This window comes from Pteronotus mesoamericanus, unplaced genomic scaffold (assembly GCF_021234165.1).
Source record: "Pteronotus mesoamericanus isolate MK-2021 breed Mesoamerican mustached bat unplaced genomic scaffold, CSHL_Meso_final contig_68, whole genome shotgun sequence".
Taxonomy (NCBI): Eukaryota; Metazoa; Chordata; class Mammalia; order Chiroptera; family Mormoopidae; genus Pteronotus; species Pteronotus mesoamericanus.
In genome coordinates, this window is record NW_026555234.1 from 244,169 (window position 1) to 259,175 (window position 15,007).

The window sequence follows — 15,007 nt, forward strand, 5'->3', positions numbered from 1 at the left end:
AAAACCCCTCCGTCCGCGGCAGCCGAGCGGGCCCGCGAAGCGCAGCACCAAAGGACGCGGACTTGGCAGCCCGGTGCCGCGGGCGGGGGCTGACTCGGGGCAGGAGAGCTTGTCTGGGCAACTCAGCAGCTCTCTATCGCAACAGGCGTTAGGCCACACAGGGGCGTGCAACCATCAAAGCACTTACGTTCTATGTGTTTTACTGTGTCAGTATCTTAATTTCAATCACCTTTAAATAAAAAACAAGCACAGGCCGTAAGTGTGGAAAACCCGCAGGGAGGCGCGCATGGCAGGTGAGCCTGGAGGACGCCCGTCCACAGGCAGACGCCACCATCGCCCGCGGGAGCAGGGTGTGCGGGGCGGCGGGGCCTCCACACAGGGCCTCCCACGCTGGGGGTGAGGACCAGGGGCACGTGAGCACTGGGGACCTTAACGCGTGAGGTCCCTCAGCACTGTCTCTAGAAAACAGGCGCTCCCCTGGAGCGGGCTCTGGAACCCACGCCCCACGCACGCGGTCACTGCCTGTGTGACAGGGACACGCGCCCCTGTCGGCAGCAGGAGGCCGCAGAGAGCAGCAGCCAAGCCCGGGGGGGGGGGGCAGAGAGCAACCCCCCCCCCGCGACCTCCCTGATCCTCACAGTGACCCCCCACAGCGACTCCCCGCCACGGTGTCCCGCTCCCAGCACCCAATGTGCCAACAGACAGAAGAACCTGGAGGGGTGGCCGGTGCTGGTTCTGATGCAAGGTCGAGTGAGGCGCAGAGTGAAAAGGAGCGGTGGCCTGCGTACAGCGCCCCGACGGCCCCAGCGGCACCGGCTGCGAGCTCCCTCCGGGACAGGCTCCGGGCGCTGCTCCCTCCAGCAACGCCAGGCAGATGGCCTGCCCTCGCAGAGCAACGCACTCAGCCAGACGCCAAGGAGCCCGGGCAAGGCAGCCCCCGTGGGCTCCTGGCCCTGAGTCCACACCGGCCAGGGGGGAGCCTCGGCGAGCCCAGGCCTCGGCCACCATCAGGAACACAGTTCTCGTCAAGCAGCGGAGATTGTGTCCGCCAAGTAACCACAGCCCGGACGTGGCGGGGTCGTGCCGCGCTCCTGACTCACGTGGGTGTCAGCCAGGGTCTGTCCCACCTGAGGACGCCCCTACACTGTGCTGTCCTCGGTCACCAGGGCGTCTCTCATTCGAAGGCAAAAGCCTCCCACTGTCCACCCTGAGTTTCTTAAAGAACCGAGATCGCAGCCTGGCACTGTCAGGATGAGCACAGGGGTCGGGGGGCCTGCCGCCACGCCGACAGACGTGAGGGGGTGCCGCACTCCGGGCGCTGGCACAGGCACCGGGCCCACGCCTGCGAGCAGGACGGCCTGAGAGGTCTCCTTGGTAAATCACGGCCGAGTCCACTTGCTTCTGGCCAAGACACACTTGAGGAATGAGGACATCGGCCAGGTCAGGTCAGCCGGCTTCCCGCCTCTGGCTAGCGGCAGGGGTGCCCACGGCAGCGGCCAGCGGGAGGGCTCCCCCAGGCAGGTTTGGTGTTTACCACTGGGCCCCTGCCTCCACCGAGCCAACGTGGGGAAATACACACAGTCTCAGTGCCGGCCCCAAAGCTGACTGTGTTCGGCCGGCGGGCAGAAACACCAGTGAGACCGGACAGAGTGTAAGGAGAACCCAGAGCGGAGAATGCGCGCACCCGCGTGGCGGTGACTTTCGCGTAAGGCAGGGATGGGACAGTCCGGAAGCTGGGACCAGCCCGCAGGGACAGGGCCCACCAGGACTGACCCCTCAGAGGGCGTTCGGGAGGATCCCACGCCCCAGGGGGCCAGGGCTGCCGCCGCTCTCAAGCGGCTGCCCGACCGCCCGCGCGCCCCGCAGCCCGAGACGGGACAGGGAGGGCCGGGCAGGGCTTAGCCCACCCGGCGCGCGGCCCCCCGTCGGACCCTCGCCCGCCCACGCCCCCGCAGCTTGGCCTCACCGAGCGCTCACGGCCTCGCCCCGGCCTGCCCCCGCCCCACCAGGAAGTGCCGAGCCGAGACCGCTCTCCCCACGCCCGCGCCAGAGGCCGCGACTGACCGGCCCCCGGCCGCCCGCGAGGACCCTCGGCGCCCGCCCGCGCCTCACCCTCGGCCAGGACCCGCCGCACCCGCAGCCGCAGGTCGCCCAGCTCCACCGTCTGCCCCACGAAGTCGGTGTGGTCGCGGCCCGCAGCGCCGCCCAGGGAGCCAGGGCCCGCCAGGAAGTCGAGCGCGGACTGCAGCAGCGACATAGCAGCGGCCCGCGGCGGGCGCCCCCGGGGACGCGGGTCCTGGGCGCGGGGGTCCGCTCTGCAACCGCCGGCCCCGAACCGCACCGGCTTCCGCCCCGACGCCGTGACGCAGACCCGGAGAAACGCCGGCGCGTCGCTTCCGCCCCGCCGGGAAGCTGCGCGTGCGCGCAGCTCGCGCCGCGGCTCGCGCTTGCGCGGTGCCTCTGTTCGGCGGAGACCTTCCGGCCGTCGAGCGTCCAGTCCCCGCTCCCGGCTCCCCGCGGACCGACGCGCGGGACGGTGCCCCCGGCCGCTCCCGCCCAGGTAGTGTGCGTCCCGGCCCTGCTCCTCCGGCTCCCCCGGGGTCGCTGCTGCGCCGTGGCCCGGGAGGAGCCGGCCCCTGTGCGCGGCGCGTGGCAGGCGGTGGCCCTTGCGGGCGAGGGCGGGGCCGCGGGCGGGGTGCCACCCTGGAGCGACTGGGAGCCCGTCCGATATTTAGGAGGACTGGTGGCACCGCGCACAGCTCTGGCCTGTGGCTTTGGGGGCGGGGCACACCAGCGGTTGTTCTTTTTTCAAAAAATTGGTCGTTACTAAGGACTGGAAAATTTAACCCTAAAAACCCAGCTTCCCAGCTTCTGTAGGAAAATGAGACCAGAACCCCGGGCGGCACCGGTCACCGAGAGCTGCCCCCGCAGGATTGACAGCCGTTCCCTGGACCCGCTTGGCTCCCTGTGCTCCCGGGGGTTCACGTGGGCACCTGCGGCCACAACCCCTTCTATGGAATGTCCGTCTCAAACGGAAAAACGGACCTGGGAGCCCCGATGGGCATCTCAGTCCTTCCCGAATGCCATGCCATTGAAACCCCTTCCCAGACAGGCTACTTCGTTACCACCTTTACACAGTGGAAACAGTAGCCTAGTTTACACAGCGCTCAGCTGCTCGCTCATCTTCCTCTGGGCACCTCGTTGTAACGCTCCAGGGCGTCTTGGAGAAGTCTGGTTAATCCCCCCCCCCTTTTTTTTGGATGAGAGAACAGGCGCAACAATGCCATTAGGTGGCCAAGGTCAACAAGGGATACAGCTAGAATTGCACAGTCACGTGTGCTTGCAGCCCATGTGTTTGCTTGGTAAACGGGATACAGGGGTTGGGGGCTCAGGAAAGAGTGCAGAGGGCCATGGGGACGTGTGTCTTCAGCATGCAGGTGGTAGTGGACAATCAAAGCCGAGGACAGCCTGTCGGAGGGAAAGGGTCTAGAGCTCCAGGGCAGGGACCAGTGGCTGCCAGGGCAGGAGACCAGGCAGCCTGTGTCTTGGAGCCAAGGGAAGAGTGTGTCCGGAGCGGTGAGCAGGGAGCTGCGGGGAACGGGGAACAGTGACATCGGGGGGGGGGGGGTCAGGGGGGAGGGCGTATTCTCTCTGGACGCTGGAAAGACACTTTGTTGTCGAAGGAGGGGAAGGAGGTTGGGGAAGGAGGTTGGGTCGCAGTGGGAGGTGACCTTGTGTATCAACTGGAATGAAAGTGAAAGAACTCTCTGAAGGCTCCTGTTTCCACTGGAAGGAAAAGAAAGCCTCTATTGAAAAGGAGCTGGAGGGGAAAAAGCTCAGAGTTGAGCCGTGTGGAAAAGACCACAAATGGCTTCCTGGGAAACCCGGTGATCAACTCAACCAGAAAGCAGGTAGAGGCACCGGGCTCACTTGAGCTTGGAGGCCGTGTCATTTTCCTCGTATGACCTAGGCCCAGGGGGAGATTTCTAAGCAGGGTGGCTGCCTCCTAGCTCATGAATATTTGCAGAGACTGTCACATGCTGGCTGGGCCTGGGGGTGCTGCAGTAATGTAGCCCTAACTCAGAACAGAGTCTCCGCCCCGCGCCCCCTCCTGAGTCCCAGACGTTTGTTCTTCGGTGTCTCACCTCGCCTGCACACGCCCGAAACTGAATTTGTGGTCTTCATCCCCAAACCTGTGCCTCTGTAATTGCTTGAACGAGGACATCTGGTATGACATATTACCTAACTTCAAGACTTACAAAGCCACGATAATCAAAGCAGTGTGGTGTTGATAGAAAAACAGACGAGTAGATCAATGGAATAGAATAAAGAGTTCAGATATTGGCCTGCAAGTATACACATGGTCAACTTATTTTTTACGAAAGGATAAAGATAATAGAAGAAAGAAGAGTACTTTCAACAAATGATGCTGGAAAAATTGGGTATCCATGTTAAAAAGAATCCATATCTTTCATCATGTGTGCAAAAATTAACTTAAGACACATCATAAATCTACATGAAGCCTAAAACTGTAGAACAGAATCTGAGGTTTTTTTGATATAACCCCAAAGCCCAATCTGTAAAAGAAATAAACTAGACTTCACCAAAATTAAGAACTTCAAAATGCATTGTTGAAGACGTCCTTTTGTAGGTGAATGGATAAACTGTGGTACATGTTTAAAATGGAATATTATTCAGTGATAAGAGAAATGAGCTCGCAAGCCACACGAGGACGTGGAGGAACATTAACTGCACGTTGCTAAGCGAAGTCAGTCAGTCTCAGGAGGCCGCGTGTTGTGCTCCCCGGTCCACGGCGGAAAAGGCAAAGCTGGGCAGTGAAAGCATCGGTGGAGGCTCGGGGTTTGGGGGGAGGGCAGGGTTTTCAGGGCTGCGCAGCCTCTGGGACCTGTGACCAGCCATGCGCTCGTCAGAACCCGTGGTGCTGCCACGCAGCGTGAGCCCCGGTGGGAGCCGCGGGCCGGAGGCCACGGTGCGTCGCGCTGCTTGCCGGCCGGGCCCCTGGTGCACGGCGTACGGGGGCTGGACAGGAGCGGTTGGCGACGCGTGGGACCCTGTTTCTGCTCGTTCTTCTGCAGCCATAACACTCACAAACAGTCTTGTTAACGGAATATGTACATACCCACTGTTGAAAGAATGAAAAGACAGCCCAAACCGGGAGAAAATGTGTGCAAGTCACGTAGGCGATAATGGACTTTTATCTGGACGACATAAATACATAAAAACTGTACGCACAACTCTGCCCAATCTTAATAATTTCCGAAGCCCTGGCCTGGCACGTGGTGCCCTGGAGTCAGCCTGGCATCCAGTGTTGGTCCCCCGGAGCCCGCGCCCCAGCCACCGGCTCCTCGCAGCCTCGCCTGGGGCTGGAGGAGATGCCGCCTGGGGACCTGCCCCTTCCGGGGCTGAGCGCTCCGCACGACCCTGGGGACAGCCACTCGCTGGTCCTGGTGACTCTGCTTCGGCCTCCTGCCGGGGGCGCGTCCCAGGCTGAGTCCTCGCAGGAGACCTGCTCCTGCCGCGCCCCGGTGTGCCGCCCGTGTGGGTCACGGTCCTGCTCAGTCTGCCTCTGGTGCCTGGCACCACGCACAGTGCCCGCTGTGCTCACAAGTCTGCAGTGTTTCCTCTGTTACAGGAATTTGCGGCTTCTCTGCCTTATCTCCACCATGATTTAAAATCCTTCAGGCTCTTCCATCTTTTAAAAAGCTGTTTCTTAGCTGCATGCTCCTCCGTGCCGGCTCTGTGGTCCTTCTCCACCCCCACGGCTGTTGAAAGGCCGTGTGATGCAGGCGACGTGCAGCGAGGGTCCTGCGCGCTGGGCCCCAGGGCCTCGGTCACCCTGAACGCCCAGCAAAGCCGGGCCGCGGGAGCCACGGTTGAGCGTGCAGCTCGGGGACATCAGGCACCTTCACGGGGCGGGGCTCCCGTCCTCAGCACCCACAGTCCCTCCTTCTCGCGAGACTGGCGCTGCCACTGTGAGCAGCAGCTCCGAGCCCAGCGCCCACCAGCCCGCAGGGCCCACGTCTCCCGTCACGCTCGGGTTCTGGCCGCGCCGGGACCCCGGCACAGTGGGCACGGGCCCGCGCCGCGCCGCGCCCCGCAGGCTCACCCACATAGTGACAGGAGTCGGGACCTGCCCCTTCTGGGGCCGAACGGTGCTCCGCTGCGTGGACGGACACGTGTGCTTGTCCGTCCATCCGTGGACGGGCACCTGGGCTGCTCCCACCTCGAGCTCCCGTGGACAGTGCTGCTGAGAGCTTGGGTGCGTGGACACTCAGGGAGGCTTCACTCCCATCCGTCCGCGGGGACTGCCTGCCCCTCACAGCTGAAGAAGGAGGGGCACCCGGGTCCGTCCACGCGGTGGGATCAGCCACACAGGAGGCCACCTGCGCCACCGTGCCCGGTGCGAGAAGCCGGCCCCGCGAGGCTCTGTGGGGCAGCCTGGAGACGGCGAGGTGGCGGCAACAGCGCTGCTGGCGGCAGGGCCTGCGGCCGAGGACGGCTCGGCCGCTTGGGGACACAACCCGGTGCCCCTGTCAAGAGCCTGGAGCCGCAGGCCGGAGGGGTGGCTTCTGCTGTCTGCACACTGTAAAGAGTGGGCGAAGTGAGGAATAAATGGAGACACAACGTGGCCGAGAGCTGGAGCCCTGTCCCGCCCACCGGCCGGGCCGCCCAGTGGGCAGGCGCTGTCCTGCGCGTCCGCGCTCTTGGTGCGCGAGGGCCCGGCGGACGGGGGCTGCTGCGTGTGCCCGGTCGCGTAAGCGGTCTGCCGGTCGTGTCTTCGGCAACTTGACTGACTCTCTGTTGTGTTTCTGAGTTTTACGCACATGGATCTGCTTCACGCGGGTTCACGTCTCTGGCTTGAGCCACTGGGGCAACGGCACAGACAGGAACTGACTTCTCGTCCTGGGGGCTGCACGTCCGCGCTCCGGGCAGCGGCCCGGTCAGTGCCGGGGGGCGGGGGGCGCATCCGCCTGCCGCCTCTCACCGTCCTCCCGCGGCGGAGCGGGGGCGCGCGGCACGCCCCTCTCGCCGGGGCCCGAGTGCCCTCGGGGCCCCCACTATGGCCTCGTCCAACCCGTGCAGCGCCCCGCTCACCCCGTTGGCCCAGGGCTTCACCACGTGGCTCTTCGGGGACACACGGTCAGTGTGACAGCGTGAGAGTTCGTGGCGCTGCCACCCCCCGCGCGCCCGGCGCGCCCCAGAAGCCGCCCCGCCTTGCAGCACGGGCGCACCGCCGGGCCGCGGCGAAGCCGCAGGGACAGCCCGGGGCGCCCCAGCAGGCTCAGACCTGTGCTGCTCCGCAGGCCCCGCCATGTCCGGGCCCCAGGCCCCGGAGCCAGCCCCCGACGTGCAGGGAGACGGAGACGCCCCCACGGGCCCGCGGGGCGAAGATGCGGCGGCCGGGACCCAGCACTCGCAGCGCATGCTCAGCTTCAGCGATGCCCTGCTGTCCATCATCGCCACGGTCATGGTCTGTGTGGGGCCCACCCAGCTCAGAGCCCCCCAGAGCCACGCACCCCCCAGGCAGCCTCGTGACGGAGCTGGGCCATCCCAGCAGCACTGGGGCTCCCCCGGCCCTGCACGCAGCTGGAGGGGGTGGGGAGCAACCCAGCACTGGCCCGAGCCCCCAGCCCTGTGGCTCCCGAGGAGCAGCCAGTGCTCAGCCCAAGAAATGTCCCTCGGTTCCTTTTGTGTCTTTGTTGGTAGATCCTGCCTGTGACCCACACGGAGCTCTCCCCGCAGCAGGTACTGGGGTGCAGCCGGCAGCACCTGGTGGGAGGGGAGGACCCCGGCGCCTGGGAGGGACACGAGTCAGCCCCCACCCTGGCCTGCGAGCAGTGGCGGTGGAGTCCTTGTGGGGGAGGCATGGGCCTTCGCGGCGGGAGCTTGGGGAGCAGGGGCCCAGGGGGACGCGGGAGGCACCCGCGGCAGAGGCTGCGGGCAGGGCTCTCCCAGAGCAGCCTTCCCGGGAGGGGCCGGAGTGTCCAGCTCCATGAGCACAGCAGCAACGCAGCCGGGGCTGTGCAGGGTTTCGGGAGACGTCGGAAGGTCCCTGGGCGTAGCTCCTTGCGTGTGGCCGGGGCAGCCTCGTGGTGGGGGGCGAGGGCGTGCCTGCGCACGGTGGTGGTCCGCCCCGCCTGGCGCCCTTGGCCGCTGCGCCCTCGGGGGCCGCGGGGGCTGCTGGGTCAGGCTCTCCCACCTGTGGGAAGGCGGTGACAGTGCCTCCTGGGGGGGCTTTGCTGAGGGTTAACTGGAACCGCGGGGGTCCTCGTGGGCAGCGGCACCTGGCACCCAGACGGGGCCGGTGCCGCAAAGGGACCCCGCCCCTGAGGCCAGCCACGCCCAGAAAAGCCCTGTCCCCGGGGCTGTGGGCACCAGGGAGCTCAGCCGCCTGACAGGGACGCTCTTCTGTCCCAGCAGTTTGACAAAAGCATACAGAAACTTCTAGCAACCAGGATCGCTGTCTACCTGATGACGTTTCTCATCGTGACCGTGGCCTGGGCAGCACATACAAGGTGTGGGGTCGGCCTGGGGGTTGCCGCCTGGGCGGGGTCAGCACGGCCGTCACCGGCCCTGGCAGTGCCTGCCAGCGCCGTCCTTGGGGTCATCGACCTGCCCCTCGCTTGCTGGGCTGAGCCCGGGGGCGTGGTTCAGTGGGCCGCCCCGCCCCCCCTCTGCACCTGGCGGTGCCAGCCGGCGCGGGCAGTGACAGTGGGCTAGGCACTGCTGTCCCTGCCAGAGCCGCCTGCCGACCGCACGGACGGCCGTGCCCCGGGACCTGCCGTCCTCTCCAGGAGGGAGAGGCTCCTGGGGATCCAAGGGGAAAGGGCCCCAGGGCTTCAGGGGGCCCCTGAGCCCCAACCAGGACACCCATGGACAGAGCTGGGGTTGGGGCAGGGGTGCTGGGCGCGGGGCCTTTAGGCACCTGCTGTTCCCGGTAGGGACAGGCTAGGGGACAGCCCTTCTGCCTCCTCGTTCACAGAGACAGGAGGTGGGAGCGGGCGGGCCACTGCGCCCTCCGGCCTGCCCCGTCCGGTGGGGATGAGCAGGCTCCTTTCTTCAAGGGGCCACCTGAGGCCATGCCCTGCTGCCCTGGCCCAAGGCCCTCCAGGCCATGCCCCTCGCCCAGGGTGTCCCTGAGCGTGGAACCCTGAGGCCACGTGGGCGGGGACCGTGGCCCGCCGAGCCGAGTCCAGGGAAAGGCCCATCTTCCGAGGGGCTGGAGCCCTGGGGAGACCCCCTAGAGGGCGGGACGTGGACGGCGGCGCAGGGCCAACGCGAGCTCTGCTGCGGCCGGTCGGCGTCTGTTCTGCACGGTCCGCAGGGCGTGGGACCGGACGTCCTGGGAGGGTTCCCTTCCTCAGAGGCGGACGGGGGCCTGAGGAGCAGGCCCGTGGGGGTGGAGCTCGTCCTCGCAGGACCCGGCCGCCCCCGGCGCATCCTCTCGGGGCGCACGCAGGCCTCCCCCTGGGGCTGTGGGGAGCGACCAGGCCCGCGGGGTCAGCCGGCCCTGCTCTGAGGATGGCGACCCCCAGGGCTTCTGCGTCCGTTCCTCCACACACCGACCGCGCGGGCAGCGCCTGTGAGTCAGCGACGGACGGGACACGGGACAACGCTGACTCGCGGCCGCCGGGGCCCTGGCGTTTCCTGGCGTTTTCTGGCGTTTTCTGCCGCCGCCGTCAGTCTCCTGGCCTTCGTGCCCTGGGTGGCATCTCATAGGGGTTAGAAGTGACGTTGCAGCGACTGAACCAGAAATAGGGGAGACTTGGTGCCGCTAGAACCCCGCTGTTGATGGCGTCTCTTCCTGTGTTTCTCAAACTGCTCAGATTGTTCCAGGTTGTTGGGAAAATAGACGACACCCTTGCCTTGCTGAACCTGGTGAGTGTCCTTTCGTGCTCGGGCGGTGGGTCCCGGCGCAGACCCGCCCTCCGGGAGCAGCGGAGGCAGGCGCTGGCTTCTCTGCTGCCCTGGCCCCGGGGGCCCCGCCGGGAGAGCGGCCCCAACCCCCTGTGGGGGGCAAGTGGCGGGGGCGGGGCACGGCAGCCTGGAGTGACCTGCCTGCCGCACCCCTCCCCCCCAGGCCTGCATGATGACCATCACCTTCCTGCCCTTCACAGTGAGTGCTGGCCAGCTCCCAGGCCTCGCCGGCCCCGGCGCGCAGGGAGGGGACCAGGCCCAGCGGGCGTGCAGGGCAGGGAGGGGGAGGCACGGGGGAGCCAGAGTCGTGCCCGCCTGGGAGGGCGTCCCTGGGTTGGCAGGCTGGGGGGCGGAGGGGAGCCTCCCACAGATGGATGGGGGCGCCCCCAGCTGCCGCCTGCCCCCCGCCCATAGCCTCCGGGCCACCCAGACCCACCCCCGGCCCGGGGCCTGGCACACCTCCTTGGGTGACGGCCCCCCGCTCTGAGCTGTGACAGGGAACGGCTGGCCGGTGCAGGGCTCTGCATCCCAGAGGCCTGGGGAGTTTCTCACCCTCAGGATGAGGACTCGGCGCCGAAGGCAGAAGGCCATCCGTGGACTGGCCCTCATAGCAGACGCCCCCGGCCCCCACCACCGGTCCCAACCCACCGGCCCTGCCGCAGGGGCGCCGCGGCAGCCCCGGCCCCGCAGAACCGGGCTCTCTGTCCTCTTGGCCGCAGTTTTCCTTGATGGTGACCTTCCCTGAGGCGCCCCTGGGCATCTTCCTGTTCTGCACGTGCGTGATCGCCATCGGGGCCGTGCAGGTGGGCCCCCCCCCACACGTGGTCCCCGCAAGCGGGGCGGGCTGTGGCCGCGCGGGCTCCAGTGCCGGCGCGGGAGAGCCCGCCCGAGGGGGCCGCGCAAGTCCTGGGGTGGTGGCACGGCAGCAGAGGGGCTCCTGCCCCTGTGCCCTGGGACCTCGGGACGACCCCACCCTGCAGCTGCTCCCCGCCCCGCAGGCGCTGATCGTGGCCTACGCGTTCCGCTTCCCCCACCTCCTGAACCCCCAGATAGGGCGCTCCGCCCACCGGCGCCTCTACCGGCGGCACATCCTGCGCCTTGTGCTCCGGGGCCCAGTGCTGTGCTTCCTGGCCGCCGGCTTCTCCCTGTTCTTCTACCCAGCGGTGAGTGGGGGCGGGGGGCGGGCGCACCCCCCGTGGGAGCAGCGCCCTGACCCAGAGCCTGGCCCCCCGCTCAGCACGAGGACCCCGGGCCCGCCTGCGGCGGCGGGCTCCCCTCCGCTCCCCAGCACGGCCCTGGCGGGTGGCCCCTGTGTCCCGCCCGCGGTCCGTGGGCTCTCGAGCGCCCCGGGCGTCGGCGTGGACGCCTCCTCGAGCGCCTGTTTCGTGGCTGGGTCTGTGCGACCTCCGCGTGAGTTTTCAAGGCAGCTCCATCGCGCCTGCACAGCGGCGGCACCTCTTCGCACCCCTGCGGTCGGCGCAGGGTCCCGGCGGCCGCTCCCGCCAGCACTGTGTTCTGGTCTTTGAGGGTGGCTGTCCCGGTGGGAGCGAGGAGACGGCCGGCCGTGGCCTCGCGGCCTCCCCTGACGGGGAGTGGGTGTCGGTGTCGAGCGCCCTGGGGCTCGTGGGCGTGGGCCTCCGCCCTCACCGAGGTCAGCGGGTGCCAGTCTCCGCCCCGCGGCCCCTCTGGGCGGCGCGCTCTGGCGCGCCGCTGCTCCCCTGACGGCGCAGGCTCCCCTGGGCCGCACCTGCGGGGAGCGCCCTCCCTGCGGGGGGCTGACCCACTCCGTGCCTCCCGCAGTCGTACCTGCTCTTGGCGACGGTCATCGTCCTCCCGTACGTCAGCAAGGCCGCCAGCTGGTGCCGAGACAGGCTCGCGGGTGGGTGCCGGGTGCTGCTCCCAGGGCCCTGCCGCGCAGCCGCGCGTCCCTGTGGGTCTCCCCCCTGGCCTGCCTGCCCCCGGCCCCTGGGGGAGGGGGCCGGGACATCCTGGCGGGTCCTGGCCTCTGAGGCCCCAGGGCTTGGCCAGCGCCTCCCCTGCCGCCTCCACAGGCCCCCAGGAGCCCCCGGTGCACAGCGTGGAGCTCCTCACCTTCACCCTGCAGGAGCCACTCAGCAAGGAGCGGGTGGAGGCCTTCAGCGATGGGGTCTACGCCATCGTGGCCACGCTCCTCATCCTGGACATCTGGTGAGAGCCTGCGCTCGGCCGCCCCGGCTGGGGGACGGGCCCACGGCCACCTGCCCTGAGGTGCCCCTCGCCCTCCAGCCCCGCAGGGGCACTGGGGTCCCCCAAGAAGGGGCCCCGCCCAAGCAGGGCTGCCAGCCGGCGGGGTCCCCGCGCCGGCCCCGCCCATCCCGACCCCAAAGGCCTGTCTGCCTCCTGCCAGCCCCCGCCTCCCTGCAGCCTCCAGGTCCCGGGCGGCGTCTCCGCGCCTCCTCCTCCGCCAGGCTGGCGGCTCTGACCTCGTGTTCTTGTCTGGCAGTCTAGTCTTCGTTCTAATTCTTGGTAACTCTGCTACTGTAATCCATGAGTTTTTTTAATAGGGAGCAGGTGTCTCCTGGCACTGATCCCTGAGGCCTAGACCTGAGCTTCCAGAACGACCTGCCACTAGCTTGCACCACCTCTGTGGGCGGCATGCGGGCGGCTGTGGTTGGGGCCGGGGAAGGGGTGTGCTGCTCTCTGTCTCTACCCAGAGCCCCGGCCCCCTCCCTGCTGGCCCGGAGGCTTCGCAGGGTCCCCAGGCAGCCCCCTCCCTCCCCCGCAGCAGACCAGCTCTTGCTCCCTTCTTCAAACCCTCAGGGTCTGCCCCCTGCCCACCTGTGGGGACAGAGTGTCTCAGGCGCCTTGTGCCCCTGGTGGGTCAGAGAGCTGTCCCCACGGGTCCTCTGGCTGTGCAGCTGAGGGCACAGCCCCGTGGCCTCCAGGAGGGAAGAAGGCCAGGGCTCGACATGCCTCAGAGTCACTGCATTCCGTGACGGCTGCGGGTCCACCCGCAAGCGGACAGGCCTCACAGCACCCAGCCCTGGAGGCCAGAGGGGCTTGGGCCGGTGCTGCTCGCCAGCCTCCGGGGTCCAGCAGCAGGGCTGGGCTGGGCTGCCAAGTAGCAAAGCAAACAGGACACAGTTAAGCTTGAACTTCAGGCAAATGACGTGCGATTGTCTGCTGTACTGAGTGTGTAGATACAGGATAATGTGACTTAGTGTCCCCAAAGTCCCTGTCGTCCGGGGGGTGGGGCGCAGACCGGCACTGCGCCGAGGCTGCTACAGGTGCTGCCTGTTCACGTCCGCAGCTCGGACAACGTCCCAGACCCCAAGGACGTGGCAGGGCGGTTCCACGGCAGCCTGGTGGCCGCGCTGAGTGAGTCCGGGCCGCAGTTCCTGGCGTACTTCGGCTCCTTCGCCACGGTAGGCCTGCTCTGGTTCGCGCACCACTCGCTGTTCCTGCACGTGCGCAAGGCCACGCAGTCCATGGGGCTGCTGAACACGCTCTCGCTGGCCTTCGTGGGCGGCCTGCCACTGGCCTACCAGCAGACCTCGGCCTTCGCCCGCCGGCCGCACGACGAGCTGGAGCGCGTGCGCGTCAGCTGCGCCATCATCTTCTTCGCTGGCATCTTCCAGTTCGCCATGTGGACCACGGCCCTGCTGCACGAGGCGGAGACGCTGCAGCCCTCGGCGCGGTTCGGGGGCCGGGAGCACGCCTTCATGTTCGCCAAGCTCGCGCTGTACCCTTGCGCCAGCCTGCTGGCCTTCGCCTCCACCTGCTTCCTCAGCCGCTTCAGCACGGCCATCTTCCACCTGATGCAGATCGCGGTGCCCTTCGCCTTCCTGCTGCTGCGGCTGCTGGTGCGCCTGGCCCTGGCCCTCCTGCGGGCCCTGCGCGGCCTGCGCCCGCCCGCCCAGCACCCTGAGGAGGGCCCGCGGGCCCCGCTGCTCCCTGCGCCCTGCTAGCCCGGCCTCACCGGGGCTTGGCCTGGCCATGCCGCACGTGCCCAGCCCGTACCAGGACCCCACGCTCGGGCGGCCACGTCACCGGCGCTGGTCCTCGACACCAGGCGACCCCTCTGGGGCCCCGCCCGCCCGCCACCCCACACACCCGGAGCTCCCCGTGGCTGCTGAGCAGCAGACCGCCCTCCCCTCACGCCGGTCGGCACGCACAGACGGGAGCGAGACGGTGGCAAGGCAGCGCCCGGACTGTATTGTGTCGGACGTGAGTTACAGTGCACGTACTGTGGGCTGCACAGCGGGCGCTTCTGGCGCAGACACTGAGCTACAGGACAGGCGGCCCCTGCAGACGTGGCGCCGCAGGGACGGGGGGCGGAAGGGAGCAGCCCAAGAGGCACAAGAGACGACACGGCAAGCTGCTCAGTGCAACGTGGGTGCGACTTTGGCAGAAGCTGGGGGGTACGTCTGAAGTGGAGGCAAAGCCACCTGGGGAAGCCAGGGCTGGCCCTGCCAGAGGTGCCAGCAGCAGAGGGACCCCGCCCGGGGTCGACAGCGGAAACTGTGGGGCCACGGGAGGCTGCCCCAGCCGACTGAAGGTCCGGTCAGGCTCCTCCCGGGGTCCGAGGTGTGGCTGTGTGGGTCCTCCAGGCTCGGGCTGCAGGCGGCCTGCCCCGCAGTCCCGTCCAGCCGCACTGCAACCACAGAAGCCCGGTCTGCTCAGCAGACACGGGACAGCCACGCGATTGTTTGCAAACAAGTCACAAAGTGCCACGCGTCCCTGGTGATTAAAGCCGGCTCCCCCACTTCCTGCTGTCACTGCTTTCTCTGGCCTGGGGGCTCGGTCACTCGGTCTGGTCCCTTCCAGGCACTTCTGCCAGCCCCTCCGGGCACCACACCCCCTCCTCGGGGGCTGGGCTCAGCCCGCCTGGCCGCCTCAGGCCCTGCTGTGCCGCGTGGTCGCTCCCAGGCCACAGCCAGGCTCACGGTGCTCAGGGCAGGAGACTGGAGTGGCTAGTGGCGGAGAGGCCCCTGTGCCTGTGCTGGGGACACCCAGGGTCCCGATGAGGCCCAGGGCCGCCCGCTGCAAGGGCCGCCAGCTGCAAGGGCTCGGTGGTGGTGGGGACACG

The 15,007-nt window shown here is 67.8% G+C and overlaps 2 protein-coding genes across 5 annotated transcripts in view; one reads left to right on the plus strand and one right to left on the minus strand.

Moving 5' to 3' along the window:
• The window catches only part of GAK (cyclin G associated kinase), a 37,375-nt gene extending 35,042 nt beyond the window's left edge, over positions 1–2,333 (minus strand). The window contains exon 1 of the mRNA XM_054581838.1: positions 2,113–2,333. Within this exon, the coding sequence (XP_054437813.1) occupies positions 2,113–2,257 (145 nt within the window). The 5' untranslated portion in view covers positions 2,258–2,333. The remainder of the gene's footprint in view (positions 1–2,112) is intronic.
• Positions 2,334–2,475: 142 nt separating this feature from the next.
• On the plus strand, positions 2,476–14,924 carry TMEM175 (transmembrane protein 175). 4 transcript variants are annotated; one of them, XM_054581846.1, is made up of 12 exons: positions 2,476–2,560; positions 7,326–7,492; positions 7,729–7,767; positions 8,440–8,537; positions 9,849–9,900; positions 10,103–10,138; positions 10,659–10,742; positions 10,938–11,102; positions 11,740–11,818; positions 11,991–12,126; positions 13,229–13,343; positions 13,557–14,922. In XM_054581846.1, the coding sequence occupies exons 2-12, from the start codon at positions 7,334–7,336 to the stop codon at positions 13,884–13,886; spliced, it is 1,293 nt and encodes a 430-aa protein (XP_054437821.1). In that variant the 5' UTR covers positions 2,476–2,560; positions 7,326–7,333; the 3' UTR covers positions 13,887–14,922. The 4 variants fall into 4 exon arrangements, with proteins under 4 accessions (XP_054437821.1, XP_054437820.1, XP_054437819.1 ...); XM_054581845.1 differs by having other exon boundaries at positions 10,989–11,102; positions 13,229–14,924; XM_054581844.1 differs by having other exon boundaries at positions 8,443–8,537; positions 13,229–14,923.
• The last annotated feature ends 83 nt before the right edge of the window (positions 14,925–15,007 follow it).